Source organism: Canis aureus, chromosome 6 (assembly GCF_053574225.1).
Source record: "Canis aureus isolate CA01 chromosome 6, VMU_Caureus_v.1.0, whole genome shotgun sequence".
In the NCBI taxonomy this organism is placed as follows: domain Eukaryota; kingdom Metazoa; phylum Chordata; class Mammalia; order Carnivora; family Canidae; genus Canis; species Canis aureus.
In genome coordinates, this window is record NC_135616.1 from 36095871 (window position 1) to 36110370 (window position 14500).

The following is a 14500-nucleotide window of genomic DNA, read 5'->3' on the forward strand; positions in this document are numbered from 1 at the left end:
TGAGAAAGACTGTAAAAATTGTTTAAAATTTAAAGAAAATTGTTAAATCCTTCATAAAGCATTCCAGTATAAATGTGATATTAAAGAGTATTTCTGTTATTTATTCCATACTACCTTTAAACTTTTCTGGTTTAGAATTTTGTTCTATTAAAATTTACTGGTAAGCAGTAGATAACACCATTGCCCTCTAGGTGGTGACAAACCTGTTCTACAGGTCATTTAAAAGCAGACAGGAGTTGAATGCAGAAAGCATTGTGGAATAAAATATAATAGAATATTATCACAGTTTCTATATACCTATTTACCAAGTATTCAAAAAATATTTTTTTCTTCCTAAGGAACAGAGAACGAGAGACTTGATAGTTTCTCTTTGGTGAGCTCTTGTACAGCAATTCTGTTACTGTGATTAAGCCTTGATGGGAAATCTCTTAATGAGTTGTTGGTGCTGCTTGTGAGAAGTTCAAACTGTTGAGCTTATTCTTCCTCCCTTCTCTCTCAGGTCATTTGGATCCAGGATTCCTAGCAAGTGACAAGACATCGACTGGCAATGCGCCTCTCAATGAAGAAATTAATATTGCCTCTTCAGATAGTGAAGTGGAGATTGTGGGAGTTCAGGAACATGCAAGGTAGGATATTGAGCATTCTGATATTTTAAATGTGAACTTGATTTTAACTAGAATCCAAATGAGGAGAAAATGGTAGTCCTCATGGCATGGCTGGCATGAATGGTGGGAGCTCTCAGCTTCCTTGGACTTAAAAATGCTTTTTGAATTAGACATGATACAAGCTTCAGAATGTGTTGCATATCATCTCATATCAAAGAACATCTCAACCATACATGTATATGAAGTAGAACTGATGTTTTCCTCTTTATTTTTTAGCGAATGTCGCGATAGCTTGACAGATTTTTCTCTCATGGCATAAGTATCACCCTACTTTTCCCCCTGTCATTTAGAATTTCTTGCCTTTCATTTTATCTGGAAATATATTGGGAGCAAATAATTGGGAAATATACATCTGACATCATACTTCTATTACTTGTTTCCTAAAGTACCTCTCTTTGTCATTCATTAAAACTTGTAAGTTACTTTGGTCTGTTCCTAACATAGTAGATTTTTAGTAATGTTCATGTGACTCAGGCAGTCCTGTTTTTAGGACAAAAAAAACCAGGCACAAGACATCAAATTTGTGTAGTATTATGAAATAAGTTTTGAAATTTGTCATTCTTTAAGATTAGGAGTGAGTGAATTGTAGCCTAGAGACCAAATCTGCCTGTTTTTATATGGACCTTGAGCTAAGACTGGTTTACATTTTTTATTTTTTTAAGATTTATTTATTTGAGAGGAGGGAGCACATGACAGAGAGAGAGCATGAGCAGGGGAGAGGGGCAGAGAGAAAGGGAGAAGTAGGCTCCCCACTGAGCAGGCTGCTGACATGGGCCTCAGTCCCAGAACCCTGGGATCATGACCTAAGCCAAAGGCAGACACTTAACCGACTGAACCACCCAGGTGCCCCTAATTTACATTTTCAGATGATTAAGGAGGGGATCAAAAGAACAAGAATGTTTTGTGACATAAGAAAATTATAGGAGACTCCAATGAAATACATTTATCCACAAACAAAATTTTATTGGAATGGAGCCGTGCTTGTTCATTTACATATTGTCTATGGCTGTTGTACTCCGGTGACAGTGTTGGAAAGTTTCAACATATGCCTTAGAGCCCTCAAAGCCTTATGATATTTACCATCTACACCTTTGTAGAAAAAATGTCTACTGATTCTTGCTTTAAGATGTTCCTAAGAATTAGTTCTAGCCTTCTCAGGGGTATTCCTGAGGAACATTTAACATACACACACACATAGAGAACAAAAATTTAGACTTTGGAAAATCTGTATTCTGCATAACAAACAACTTTTCTTCAATCCTGTAAGAGTTGAGTTGAGATTTCCTGATTTCCACAGGTAGGTGAATAACACAGTACCCTATTACCTGGCTCTTAGATTTGATTTTATTATTTGGATAGAAAGGTAATAAAGCATTCACCAGCATTTCTTCTGTTGTATATATAAAAGACAAATTTAGGAGTGGAGAATGTGGGCAAAATACACATGTGTGTAAATTGAGACTGCTTATGTCTTAATGAGAACTGATCCTACTTTCTGAGACATTTTTCAGGTCATACCTGTTGGGACTTGAAGGATGTAGAGTTAAGTCATTGTTTAACATGTCTTCTCCCCAAAAGCGGCCAGTTCCCAGATGTTATCAGACCTAAACACTTCCTCTTCTGTCCACGTCTATGCCATAAGTATGTCTGTGTGGCTGCTTCCTTTTCTCATTCCTGTTGTTAATGGTTATTTTCCCTATTCTGGTGGGAAAGAATTTTCATTCTTCAGTCTTGCTTTAATTTCTTCTTTTTATTTGTATCTGCTTAATCAAGAACTTTTCCCTCTTCTCTTTTTTTTCATCTGTTCCCTGCATGCTAACTTATCCCTCAGATGAGAAGATAGAGCTGCTGATTTTTTCCTTTATCCTGTGTTTGCCATTATTTATTTCACCACTGTTTCTTACAATATAGAAGACATGAGTATCCTTTTAATCCTTACTGCAAACCTTACCTTGTCTATTACCAGATTGACATAGGCAAATTATCTTCAGTTGTGCCAGAAGCACATTATCCATTCACCAACTTCCTCTTGAGTTACATTTCATATTATAACTCACTGTCACTAACGTATTCCTACTGAAGTAGCAAGAGTAGGCAGTAACCTGTGTTGCTTACCTGATCTCTTTGTCTCTGAGACCTATTACTTGGTCCAGTTCTCTGTTAACTTCTATTGGATTGTCCTTTACTGTTCACTTGTGCCTAGAAATGTTAAAGAGTGATCCACCTTTTGTCTTGGTGTCTTTGTTAAACCTTTCTTCCATTATAAACTCTTTAGCTTTTATTTAAAAAAAAAACAAAACAAAACTCTTCAGTTTCTTTTTTCTACCAGTATTTTGGTATCTGGAGTGAAAATTACCATTATATTTCTGTTAAAACCTGGAAATTTAAATTCTAAGTTCCTAACCACCCTCAACACACATGAACACACACACAATCTCTAGTACACCCATATCCATACTTTAGGTCTTTTATCCAGATCGGCATTTTACTCTATAGACCTATTTGTTCCACTCTTGAACTAAGTCAAGTGACTGGCTACATTTTAAATAACATACTGTAATGTTATCTTCAAGGACTTTTTCCTTACAGGCTCTGAATCATCAGGATGTGTTTTATTCTGATCCTTTGGTTTGAATCCTGTGGAAATACAATCTTAGAGGTGATAAATTTATTATGGAATCTCATTGGTAGTTAATACTGCCTATGATAGAACATAGAGTTGACAAGTTTTGTTGGAGTATTTTGAATTGACTCTTTGTCATTCTGAGGGGATCTTTTATTTTGGTCTTTGGGTCTAGGACTGAAGAGTCTCATTGGCTCTTCTGTGTCTTTCTGAACATTTTTTCGGTACTTTCTTTAGAGGAAGCCTGATAATCTTTCAAACATTTGAGATTAAAAAGCTGAGAAGCAGGTTGGGGGAGAAGCTTTCTTGTTGCTTCGGAGTTACTGCTTTGGCTGCCTGTATCTCATCTGGAATTTATTTCTTTTACAGGTCTAGGGTTGCAGTTATGAAGTATTGATGGGCTTCTGGCAGGGTTATCGCTTGGAAAAAGGTTTTAGGTTTTGATCCACATCTTTTTGTTCTAATTTGATTTGCATGCATAGATGTTTTGTTTGGATTTAGTTGTCCTGTTCGTATTTTTTTCTTTTGATATTCTACCTCGCTGCGGGCTTTCTCAGGGTTTTTAAAAACTCAGACTTGGTTCTTGAGTTCTCTGTGGGATTGTGGTTGCTCTGACTTGCATTGCGGTGCCATTTTTCCATATTGAAAGCATTTTGTTTCACATTGACTCAGTAATTTTAGTTATTATGTCTTTTTTTTTTAACAGTTTTCTCTTTTCTTGCACGTTAATACCTTTCCCTGCTCTTTTAATTTAGATTTTGATATGTTCCTTTAGTTTCTGTGTTTCTTCTAGTCATAGACTGTAAAGCATGCCTTCTGAACTAATGGTTTGAGTGCATCTTTTATGACCACCTTGTATTGCTGTGATTAACTCCTGACGTTACCTAAATGTTGTCATTTCTAGATGTTAATTTTTGAACAGTCCATTTTCACAAGATGTTCTTTGCCAATAAAATAGACTTTTCCAGCACCTCTAGTTCCTCTGTGCCCATTTAATTTTGCCAGAAGTTTTAATTTATGGCCCTCTGCCAATATTTTTCTTTGTCCTTGGTCCTTTTTCCTTTTCTTCTACCATCCTCATTGGTAATTCCCCTAGGAAGATGAATGTGTATAGCACAGATTTTTCTGTTACAGAACTTTTGCAATGGTTTCTTTGGTACCTGTCTTGAAGCTTTTGGAAATAATCAGATCCTTACCTCATTTCACTGAATCTTTGGTCCTGTGGTTGTTTGTCTTAATGTTGGTTCATCCCATAACAGAAGAATTAATGCTAGAAGCCTTTTCCATTTAAGACTGATGGCCTCCTAGAACCAGTTGCAAACATTAACCCTAAAAAAGCAAGGGAGGCACATAAGCATTTCCCAGAAACTAAAGATTCATTTCATCTTCAGTTAGGAAAAATAAGTAGGGATGTTATCTAAGAGGTCATGTTCGGGCCCTGTAAATGAGAGCAAAAACAATTAATGTTTAATGTTGTTTTCTTAGGATAGTAAGCTAACTGTATCAAAAGCTGACCCATTAGAGCCTGCCTTCTTTCTCTGTTTTTTCTTTTCCACTGTGAAATCTCTCCTTTTTTGGTTTCCATGTATGAAGAGCAGGAAATTATTCTATCAAAACTTATTGTTTATAAAGTAGGTTTTTTTGGGGGTGGGGTGGGGAGTGAGTCCTAAGTGTTTTCTTGGATATAGAACTCAAAATATGACTCTAGGTTGTATCTTATGCCTGTTGCCCATTATATGCAGATTAAATGCTTTGTGAAAACACAGCCTGTATCTGTATTAGATTTGGATTGGATCAATTAAAAAACAGCTGAGTATGATGTTCCCACGCCAGGTCTTTCATCATATAGAAAAAGAGTTTGTGATAATCCGTGGAACTGTGTTTTGTGTTTGTAGCCTTACCAAAATTTTGAGTCTCTCACATCCTTCTTTATAGGGCATCTCTGTAGGGCTGGTAACAATTGTTCTGGTCCCTTTTCCTCCTGAAAAATTTTCCCTCTCTATATGGTATAAGTTGATCTGTAATGTATACCATCTTATAAAATAGATGCAATGTTTCTCTGACACTCGTTTGTTTACCAGCTTGAGTTGTTTTGCCCTGTACTTTAAAAGGAAATGTGGTAAAAGCCTTGTTCTGGCCTCATTCATCTCTTAGCTACCATTTTACTCAAGATGGTTGAAGTCATTAAATCACAAAAAAGTTTTGAATGTTTTTATTGGCTTATAACACACACAGAAAAGTTGTAAGTGTATACTTTAGTTTTTGTAAACTGCATCGTCAGTAACTAGTGCTCCAGTCAAGAAACAGAAGTCCCTCTTGTACCATCTTCCGTTCACAACCTTCCTGCCATTGGGCCTCCTGTGACTACTATCTTGACTTGTAAAGGAGAGTTTTGCCTGTATTATTCAAAATCTTAAAGTCAATGCTAACCTTAGAAGTCATCTTAGAATACTCTTTAACATTCCTGACAGATAACCCAAGCACTTGCTTGAATGTTTAAAAGGCAGTTTATTCCATTTGGTAGTAGCTATAATTGTTGTGTAATAACGATCATCTACTTCCCTCCATAAAGTGATTTGTGGTTGTTAGTTTGCTCTTGAGATCTCTATACAAGGTGGAGTATGCTACCACGTTCTTCCATGGCGATTCTCCCTTCTTTGGGAATTGGCCTTACAGTTGCAGTTAATTAGGAGCCAAGAAAGCTTTTGGCTAAAGATGGAATCATCACATGATCTGGAGAATCTTAAAATTTCAAAATGAGAGAAGGAGACTGAGTCAAATGAATGAGGCCTAGTTGCTTCATCATCCTTAGGTGCTCAAGTATCTTTCCAACAAATTCTCTTTTTTTGCTTAATGTAGTCCAAATTGGTTTCCAGTAACTGGAATCATTTGTAGCAGAACTACAGAAGTGATCTAATTCAGATAGTTGAAGAAGTGCCTCATCTCCTTATTCTCCTCTCTGTGTCCACCATTCCTCAGTGGTAAATAGTGTCTCTACGCCTCTCGCTCTCCTACTCTGAGTATATTCTAGAGTCTGCTTTGCTATTTATTGAATGATTCCCAGGGGCTAGGCAGTGCTCTTTACAATCAGACATAGTATAGTACTTGGGGTGCAGTCCGAGGAAGGCATAGTTACCTAGTGGAAGATAAACTCCCTGGTGAAGACTTTTGTTTGGATCCTGTGCTTAACTTGCTTAAGCCCCTGGGCAGTTGTCTTTTGGCCTTAGTTTTCTCTTCTGTAAAATGATCAGATTGGATCAAATCCATTTTATTTTTATTTTTTAAGGATTTATTTATTTTAGAGCATACTCAAGAGAGCGAGAGTGAGCATGGGGCAGGGAGGGGCAGAGGGAGAGAGAGACTCTCAAGCCAACTCCATGCTGAGTGAGGAGTCTGACACTGGACTCTGTCTCACAACCATGAGATCACAACCTGAGCCAAAACCAAGAGTCAGATGCTTAACTGACTGACCCACCTAGGCACCCCTGGACCAGATCCTTTTTAAAGCCACTCCCTTGTATAATTACTTTAGGGAGCAGTGCAGAGTAACAGTTGGGACTAAATACCTCTTTTATTTTGGAGATATTTCTAGGAATTTTGCCAAAGATTATATCGACTCTCTCTGTAGCCATTCATTCTCTGAATTCTGATAAGTTTCTAGCCACCTTTAATTAGTACTTGTACAGATGAGCTTTTGAATTGTTGAAGAACTTTAGATTTTTAAATTGTTAATCTGGGCCTATTTTTGCACTCTGCTTTGCACTCCCTGTGTTTTGCCTTACCTAATTTAATACACACAGTTGTAAAACGAAAACCCTGTGTTGTGAAAAGCAGTGGACTTGAGATCAGACCTGACTTGAAGCTCCTTGGCCCAACTCTTTCAAGCAGTGTGACCCTGGGCAAATCATGTAACCACTTTTTATTTTTTATTTTTAAAAATTTTACTCATTCATGAGGGACACACACTGAGAGAGAGGCAGAGACACAGGCAGAGGGAGAAGCAGGCTCCATGCAGGGAGCCCGATGCGGGACTGGATCCTGGGACTCCAGGACCACACCCTGGGCTGAAGCCAGGTGCTAAACCTCTGAGCCACCCAGGGATCCCCTGTAACCACTTTAATCCTCAGTTTTCCTTCGTTTGGGTATGGATAGTAATTTCCAGTCTACTTCCTAGGTCTGTTGGGATTGTCAAATGAGGTGAGACTGCTTAAGAAATTCAGTATTCTATTGCTGTCAGTTATCAAAACCATTTCTATAAATGTTGAATGGACTCCTTTGGCTGATAATCGTCTGTGATTACAAGATCACTTCATCTGAGTATACTTCATCTGGGTTGGACAGATCTGGATTAGCCTTTGGACTTTGTGTCTTATATTTTAGGGCTTTTCATTAGCTAATCTTTGAAAACGTAGTACCCTCTGGGTTAATAGCTACTTAGCCCATTCTGAAGAGATGATGGGCTTCTGGTATGGTAACAAATCTATGTTCTGGTCCTGGGGGATCTGTTTTTTTGGCACCTCTCTTGGTGGTAAAGGAGTGATTTTCAGGCTACCTTTGTAGGAGCAAGGCCTCTTTGCAGGATCTTAAAGGTGTTTCAGTAGTTTTTCAACTAAATCTTGTCTATTGCATTACCCTAATGTTCTTTTGAATCTTGTAGGGCAGGTAGCAGTGGATCATATCTCAAAGCTAGAATTCTCAAGTGATCCAGCATCACTCATTGTACACAGATTGTTAGAACAGCTGCTCAGGATCCACTGTAGTAGTTTATGTGACTAGAATCCTGTCAGCTGCCATTTCTCATATATATTACATAGGATCTGGTCAACACTTTAGATGTGAGGACAAAAGTAGCAATGAAAGGGATACCTGGGTGGCTCAGTGGTTAAGTAAGAGTCTGCCTTTGGCTCAGGGCAAAGGGCGTGATGGCGTGATCCCAGGGTCCTGGGATTGAGTTGCCCACATCAGGCTCCCTGCATGAAGTCTGCTTCTCCCTCTGCCTATGTCCCTGCCTCTCTCCCTGTGTCTCTTATGAATAAATAAATAAAATCTTAAAAAAAAAGTAGCAATGAAAGCTTGGGCAGCCTGCTGTCTTCTCCAGATCCAGAGTTACTCAGTGATTAATCCTGGAGGCTCACTTACAGTTCTATCATTTGATTGGAACGTAGAATTCATTATGTCAGTGTTTCAAAACGTTTTTCTTCCAGTGAACTCCTGGTGAGATTTATCAGATCTCACAGGGTAGTTCTGTCCCTCTGATAAAACACTTTAGAGAACCTTACTGAGCACTTTTAGCCTTGTTACTTTCCCTGAACTAAAAGCAGTTCAGGTGAATGAGCCAGGTGTTCTGTTGTGACCTTCAGGATAAGGGAAATTGATCCTTTATGCATGACCTAGTACTTACAGACTTCTAGAAATCCAATCTGTAAAGGAGTATTACTATCTTTGAATGTAGTATTTCCAGTATGGCATAGAACTTATTTGGGAGAATGGTTTGTAACTGTATTTCTTACTGTTTCATTTCATTAGACTAAGATTGTTTAGGTATCTTAATTTTGCTCTGAATTTATGTTGTGCCCTGTCCTGAAGACCCCAGAGATGTAAGTGTGTTAAGTGAAACATTGTATTATCTGTCCATTTCAGTAACAGATCTAGACATAACTCAGGAGTTTCTCACTGAGGCAAGATTGTTGTCCATTTATAGGCTAAACTGAGAGAGGCAGGAAGGGAGACAAATGGCGGAAAAAGAGAAGGATATTGGTTGTGAGTTTCATGAACTCACAAAGTAGGCTTATCTTTGTGAAAGTATTGATCAGTGCTACCGAAACCATACTGCCTTCTATTTTTCCTTTGATGAGATTGACCATGCTTATGCGTTTGCTCTTCATCTCAATTGCAGGTGTGTTCATCCTCGAGGAGGTGTGATTCAGAGTGTTTCTTCATGGAAGCATGGCTCAGGCACGCAGTATGTCAGCTCCCGGCAAACACAGTCATGGACTGCCGTGACTCCCCAGCAGACTTGGGCTTCACCTGCGGAAGTTGTTGATCTTACCTTGGATGAGGATAGCAGACGTAAATACCTACTGTAATACAATGTCACTGTGTTTCCTCTGCACTGTTCCCTCCCACTTCCTCCTCCTCTTTGTGACATGGAAGTTCATTGTCATAGCTTCAGCCTCAGAAGCTGTTTGTGGCATTTGTATAATCGAAACTCATGGAAAATTGCCCCCCCTTTCTTTTTTCTTTTTTTTTTTTAATTAAAAGAAGTCACTTAGGAAAATAACTTAGCACAGAGAAAAGAATTTCTTCCTTCCCTCAGTAGGAATATGAGAATGATGAATTTATTAGACAACTTCATTTTACTTGGTGACTTTCAATCTTAGGAAATTCTGCCTTCCTTTTAGAATAATATTTTAATTACCAGGTGAAATGGATTTCAGTTTTGGAATCTTGTATTTATTTTTCTGTGTAATAAAATTAATATCTAGACTTGACCACTGTCAGCCCACCCATTGGCACTCCTACCTTAGGGCATTTGCACACATTTAGTTAGGTCCTTATTGGCACCTAGTAGGGCATGTGCATTTGAAAACTTGTCCTTAAAAATAGAAGACAGAAGTATTACTTTTCTTCTAGCTTAAGTCTTCTGCCTTCTTTCCTGATTTTGCTCCTGGCTGACTTCCCACAACACAAATAATTGATATGGCCCTTTGTGTTTATAAATACTGCTAAGGTGACTTAGTTGGTTTCCTTTTTGCAATAATTCATAACTGTTTGGAAAATGTCTGCTTTGGGGGCAGAGGCATTTCGAATAGATACTCACCATGAGGTTTTTTGGGTATGTGAGGAAAGTATTGGGAGGGCAGTGGGAAAATCTCTCTCCCTCAACTTTTTCCCCCTGGTTTGTTCAAATAACAGGAGAACACAGAAACCTGTTGCTTAGGTAGAATATGAAAAGTTGTGTTCACCTCTAAGACTGTGGGCACTTAGAAGTCTGAGAAGACAGTGCCTTCTTTCATAGCTGGTCTCTCCATAAAGGATATACAACAACTGTTTAACACTTATGCTGAAATAGACCTGATGCTGTATTTGGGTATTTTTCTCCTCTACCATCTAAAAGTGGAAAAGTCAAAATGCACTATAAGAAACCAGATGCAAAGCACATAAATGACACTGTAGGTTTTACAGTCTCTAAATAAGCAAAGAGTAGTAGGAGCTTCAGGGAATTCAGGAAATGCCAGTGTTGGAGTTTTGTGGCATTAGTTACTACCTTTTTTCCTATAACATGTTGTAGTTACTAGTGAATTCTTTTACAAGCAATACCTAGTTAGAACACTATGTACTGTGCACAGGGAGGAGTGAAGTACTATTGGCTTAGAAGACCTCATCTTTTGTTTTTCCGTGGTTCTTGTTTGCTTTTTTTTGTTTCCATATCTGCTGTGACATTGCTGTAGCCCTTTGCTTCCCTACCCAAATGCCTTGGTGGCTTTTCCTTATCATCAGAGCATGAGAACTACCATTTTCAGTTGTCATTCAGTGGACACACATATACCAAGTGCCTCTTCTGCTATGGCACTGTGCAAGGTAGGTGCAGCAGGGCCACCAAGGCAAACGGGACACCCCTGCGTGCGCATGCATCAGAGTCTGCCTGGCTCCACCTGCCTGGCCTTCTCTTCTGTTGTGTTTTTTTTTGTATAGACTCATTTAGTCCTCTACGCTTTTTCCTGCTGCTTTAGTTCTTCCATATACCTCTTCCATGGGAGTGGATGTAAGCATGTGTTCTTTGATCTTCTCTGGTAGCATCTCATTTGATCTGGCCTCTGTTCTTCATCAACTTTTTATTTTCCCGTCAATCTCCTTTTAGTAGATCAGGCTTTTAAAAGATCATGAACCTCCAGTTTTAGCACCTCATATCGGATCTCTCACGTGGCCACAATTATAGACAAAAACCAAAGATCCAGAGGCCAGAGCGAACTAGGACCTTCTGCAGATTCACTACTGGTGTATCCTTGGACCTTCATATTTTACTTTAGGATTAATTTATTGAATTTTACTGTTACATGTTGTTTTTGACTTGAATTAAAATGCTAGACAAAGCAGAAATGTACAATTTCTGGTCTGTGTTTTCCAGGAAAATCATTGGGAAAAGAATAGAGTGGATTATATGACTTGAAGTTTTTGCAGCTTATTTTTTCCCCAGCATCAGGGCAGAGCCCCATTTTAAAGAATGTTTTTGCATTACCCATTCTTATGTTAATAGTGTGCTTTGTCCAATTCCACACAGCAGGTGATTTCCCGTGACACACTTTGTTTAGCCCCTAATAGTCCTCCTCTAAAGAGAATTCTTCCGGTGTGCTTTGTGCACCGTGGATTGAGAGCAGAGAGCAGAGTCATAACCGAGCTCTTCTGTGGCCTTTTGCTTTTACACCAGGTTGCACTTTCCCTGCACCTGCCCCTGTTTCAGCATCCTACCTAACTTGATGCACCAGAACAGGAATTTAGAAGTTAATATGCAAAAGCGGGAGAGGACAGGATGGTAGAGACCATCAGCTGTTTTCCCCTACAGGGTTGGGATTTTTTCCACCTACTAACTATAGAGGGACTGTGTTTCAACTCTTCTTTCATTGCCAGACCCAAGAAGAGTGGGGGTGTGGTTTCTGGCAAGGTTATCTTACTATAAAATTCTGTGGGAAATGACTCCTGTGACATTTGAAATTTCTTTTAAAGGGATTGTTGTTAACCAAAGTGTTGCATTTGGTAGCATAAATACTTCTTTATGCTTCACAGAACATTGTTCAAAGTAATAGCCCTGCTAATGTGGTGTACTTGGGTCACAGATTGGATTCTGGCACTAATTCACTTAAGTCTCTCCCTCCCCTCCAGTTTGAAACCATAGAGCAGTAACTAGCTATCGCGTCATCGTGGCTGCCGTAGAACATATACGTGCTGCTCACCAGTAGCTGTCTTTTCATTCTGACGGAAGGGGCCAGACTGAATGGACTCCAGTATTTGTTACAATTGAGCATCGCATAAACTCTGCTTTTATTATTATTAATTGTGAATAGCAACCGTCTGATTTGCTGTTAGCGAGTTGTTCACTGTTACTTTTAGCAGATTAGCACCATAGGTAACTTAAAAATGAATTTGTTGCCTGCTTTTTATACTGTGTCACAAGGTTTTTGAAAGAGCTGGGGACACAATTTTGTCTTTTAGTTTAAACTTTTTTTTTTAAATGCAAGGAGCCCCTAATCTCTGTTTTCCAGTATGTGTATGATGTGACTTCCATGTATATATATAAAGATGATTGCGCCCTAACCAAACTTCCTCAGATTGTGCACTGTTTGTTTAAAATAATCACGTATTTTAGTCCAATGCTGTTGTATTTTTCATTTTATTTAAAACACTACATACTTCTTATTCTTTTAACAAATTTTAAAGGGTAGTGATCTTAAAAGAAAAATCACTGGATAACTAGGAAATATTTTTGTTGTTGTTTTGTTTTGTTTTGTTTTTTAAAGAGCACAAGGTCATATGAAGCCTTTTGCTCCTCTTACCATGAAAATGAAATGTTAGCCATTGTATGGCTAGGAACCAATGCACTTGGTGGTTAACAGATCTGCTGTTGCTGGAGTGTGAGCGTGGACTTGATGCAGTGACGACAAATCATTGCTTAGAATTAATGTTTTAAAATGTGCAACTCTAGTTTTTAAAACAAAATTTGGTTCTTCTTTTACATTCATTATTTAGTTTTTGTTTCCATTTAGTATTTAATGGTCTTTGGAGAAAAAAATAATAAAACAGAGTGTTATATATATATTTTTTGGTGCAAGATAAGATTTTCTGTTTTTTGAAATAAGTCTGTAGCATAAAGGTTAAACTATTTTAAGACAAAATAAAATAGAGTGTATTTAAACAATGATAATTTCTGAGGATTTTTTTTCTATCTGCTTCAGTTAATTAGATGGTGCCTGGAGCAGCTCCTAAGTTAGCTTTTGGATGTGAAAGTGGATTGTATTTTGTTAACAGATCGTGGTGTGCCGACTTTTTCCAAGCAGTAGCTGTATCCTACTCCTAAGATGTGCATGTGGCCATTGGTGTGTTAAATCTAGATAAAAGTAGCTTTGCACTGGTTTTCCTGTGGCCCCCCGCCTCCCTTTCCAGCTAAGGCCAGTGAGATTTCCAAGAGAGCAGAAAGCTTCCTAGCACTGGGCACCTCTGCTTCTGGGAAGAAAGCTCAGCAGATAGTTATTCCCAGAGACCAACGCCCGACTGCATACACTTTGCTTCTGGTTGAATATCATATTCAATGTAGGGTGTTTCAAAAACAGCTTAAAGAACTTTTCTTTTAATTTGGTTCTGTTTTCAGGTTTTAAAAATTTGATTATAAAACTGATAGGAACTACCACATTAGCATCTCCTGACTGTTATAACTTATCTTCACGTAAGAGGGGATGAGGAACTGGGCAGAACAAGACCTCTGTGTACTGAAATACCCCTCCTGGGTCTCTTCATGTTCCTCAAGAATTCTTGGTTCTACTTGCACTGGGACGGGGTCTGTTAACAATGAGGAAACACGCTGGGTTATTTCAGCTTTTTGGAAAGGTTCTATTGTACCACCTTGTGTCTGAGCCTAGACATATTAGCACCTTTGAGAAACTCTTCTTGGACTCCAGAAGAAAACTGCTTACCTAGGGCCTTACTTTGAATCCCTTTTGCCCTCGGATGCTGCTTTTGTAAATGAGTAAGTAAAATAATATGGCAAGTTCTTAATTTCTTTCTACCTTCTTCCTTCTACTCTTGGCTGGCTTGTGGCCTCACTTTGCTTTATTGACGTGTTTTTCACAGTAGGTGACAGCTATTTATAACTTTACTCCTGGGGAAAATTATAGATAAACCTTGACCAAATATATAAATGCCTCTTTGGCTCCAAGTTTGGAGCTGAAGTAAAGTGAATTTCCTCTACTTATGGTGGTTTTAACTCTATTACTGATCCAGGAAGGAGTGATCTTCCTAGGTCATTGGTAAATACGGTTTTCTTTACTTCCTTGACTTTGTGTTTGAGAGCCCCGAGTCCCAGAATCTGAGAAATTCTGGGGCACCGTGGAGCTTTGGCCAGGGTAATCGGCTTGGAGCAGAAGAAAGCAGTAGAAAATACTGGAGGGAGCAGTGAGCTCAGACAAAGATGCACATGATGATCGCACGCCTCATGGAGATG

General features: G+C 38.6%; 1 protein-coding gene across 4 annotated transcripts in view; it reads left to right on the top strand.

Moving 5' to 3' along the window:
- ARK2N (arkadia (RNF111) N-terminal like PKA signaling regulator 2N) overlaps positions 1-13201 on the top strand; it is an 80643-nt gene extending 67442 nt beyond the window's left edge. For all 4 annotated transcript variants that reach the window (XM_077900649.1, XM_077900648.1, XM_077900651.1 and 1 more), the window contains 2 exons: positions 500-626; positions 9185-13201. In XM_077900649.1, coding sequence (XP_077756775.1) covers positions 500-626; positions 9185-9374 — 317 coding nt within the window. In that variant the 3' untranslated portion in view covers positions 9375-13201. The remainder of the gene's footprint in view (positions 1-499; positions 627-9184) is intronic.
- Positions 13202-14500: the final 1299 nt, after the last annotated feature.